At 46.9% G+C, this 2,360-nt stretch overlaps 1 protein-coding gene across 1 annotated transcript; it reads left to right on the forward strand.

The window, feature by feature from the left end:
• Positions 1-838: 838 nt before the first annotated feature.
• LOC123076534 (putative F-box protein At3g16210) lies at positions 839-2,071 on the forward strand. Its single transcript, XM_044498729.1, has one exon. It carries the CDS (start codon positions 839-841, stop codon positions 2,069-2,071), a length of 1,233 nt encoding a protein of 410 aa, XP_044354664.1.
• The last annotated feature ends 289 nt before the right edge of the window (positions 2,072-2,360 follow it).

Here is a 2,360-nt window from a genome sequence, read left to right on the forward strand (position 1 = left end):
TGGAGGCTAGAATCCGAATGATTTTTTTTATGTGAGTCCTTTGGTTTTTAGTGTTAAATATTATGCAAATTTTCATTAAGGATTCTTTTACACCATACTTCGTAGTCGACATTATTTTCATTTGGAGCATAGAATCCAAATGATTTTTTTATGTGAGTTACTCAACCTCTTGGAAAAAATACATTTATTTTTCTTCGCTGTAATAAAATAGATTTTGGCAAAAAATCAATCCCATTGGATTCATCGGATATGACATTGCAATTATATGTTTTTTTTTCAATTTCTGTGAATCTGGCCGGTAAATCTAAAATTCTGTTAAAAAATCGTTGGCAAGGAATAATTTGGAAAGACAGTACAGTTTGTTCAGAGAGATGACTACTGTTATTGCTGTTTCTCTAACTGTAAGGTGCTATTATTTTTTATAATTAACCAACTCTTTTGGGCACTACTATTGCCATTAATTAAGACAACATTGGGTTGCCACTAATTAAGACAACATCAGGTACTCCGTTCCATATTGAAATCTCTAAAAAGACTTATGGGATGATTTGTGAAACAGTTTTTTTATGACTTGAAGTCGATCTCCCATCTTTTTTTTGGTACTACGATCGGCCATCTTTTATTGCTTAACAATATTGGCTCCCATTGTATGAATAGTAATTTCATTAGTATACTTTTGATGGATGGATGGACAAAAGTCCACGATATTGCCCACGTCTCCGTACGGAACGCGTTCCATCCCGTCGGCCATAGAACAAATCGCCAAGAGCTTTTCCTATTTCTTTAGTCTCCCAGAGAGAAGACCTACACTACGGATCGAGAGGTCCCTCCCACGACCATGGCGGAGACTGCAGCCAGATTGCTGCCTCACCTCCCGGATGAGGTCGCCACCACTCGTCTGAGGCGGATCATGGCGGAGGCTGCAGGAGCGATGCCTCTCCTCCACGCCCTCCCGGATGAGATCTCCCTCTGGGAGATCCTCGTCCGCCTGCCTCCCAAAACCCTCCTCCGCTGCCGCGCTGTATGTCACGCCTGGCGCCGCGCCACCTCCACCCGCGACTTCCTCCTTGCCCACCACGCCTGCCAGCCCGCCCTCCCCCTCCTTTACAACAAAGATTATAATTGCAGCGTCGGCGACCACATCAAGTCCATAGACATCATCCCCTGCGACCACAGGGCAGCCGACAAGCTCCTGTCCGTCGCCCGACTTGATGGCACCTGCGACATCTCTCTCGAGGCCTGCTGTGATGGCCTCCTCGTCTTACGCACCTGGAATAAGAGGGGTGAAGGCTACGCTGTGACGACCTTCATCTGCAACCCGGGCACTCGTCAATATGCTCCCCTCCACCAGCTTGATGGCTTCGGGCTCTTGGGGATGTACCCACACAGACCAACCGGAGACTACCGATTATTGCTGTACATAGTCCAAAAGATGAGGAATGATGGCTGCTACCTCTACACATTAGGCTCCGGCCAGCCGCCGAGGCACATAGGCTGCCCTGATGACAAGGAACTGATGAATTCCCCTGCATCTGTCTTTTTCCATGATAGCTTGCATTGGCACACAGACACCATGATAATGGTATTTGACACCACCAACGAGTCTTTCCGGCAGATGCGCTCTCCGATGATTTCGGCAGATGACCATGCTGACTTGTTTGAGATGAGTGACATGTTTGGCATGTTTAGTTTTAATGAAAAAGAGAAAACTGTAGATATCTGGGTGATGCAGGACTATCAAAGTGAAGTCTGGGCCTTTCAACGTCGGGTTGAATTGCCGATTGCAGAGATAATGGAGCAATTTCAAAATTCTCGAGGTTGGTTTGATCTGGTGGCCGCATCTTGGGATAGTGACATGCTCCTGCTGATTCCATTTGAAGACAACTGGCTACTTCAGGTTGACATGGATGGCAAGTTGGTTGGTAGCATCCAACACAGATTCCTATATCCAACCCTACTTCGGCTCAAGCAATCTCTCATTTCACATACCTTCTTTCCAGCAAAAGAGGGTTATGTTGTCAATGCTTCGCCTTTCATCCGACCTGATGGTTATGTTCTGAGTATTATTTAGCTTTTCATCCGAGGTCTGTTTATGTGTGGTGGTGCTTCTTAATGGCCTAACTCTTTATATCGACAAGAGCTGCAGTATGTACTAACTAGAGTCTCTAAGTGTCGTCGGTGTACAAAAGTAGGGGCTCTCCTTTTGACCCCATTACTTGTGCACGGGCAGTCAGAGCCGCGCGCCACGGCCACACCTAGCAGGGCAGAAGAGGGAAGCCGGAGAGAAGCCGAAGCGCAAGGCAACCGGGGCAACGCCAAGACAAGAAACACAGGAGAGCAAAGGGGCGAGGTGGACTCCA

The sequence above is a fragment of the Triticum aestivum genome, chromosome 3D, assembly GCF_018294505.1.
Source record: "Triticum aestivum cultivar Chinese Spring chromosome 3D, IWGSC CS RefSeq v2.1, whole genome shotgun sequence".
NCBI lineage: Eukaryota > Viridiplantae > Streptophyta > Magnoliopsida > Poales > Poaceae > Triticum > Triticum aestivum.

Bases quoted from the DNA above. Each gene is read 5' to 3' on its own strand.
- LOC123076534 (XM_044498729.1), top strand. From the start codon at position 839: ATGGCGGAGACTGCAGCCAGATTGCTGCCTCACCTCCCGGATGAGGTC.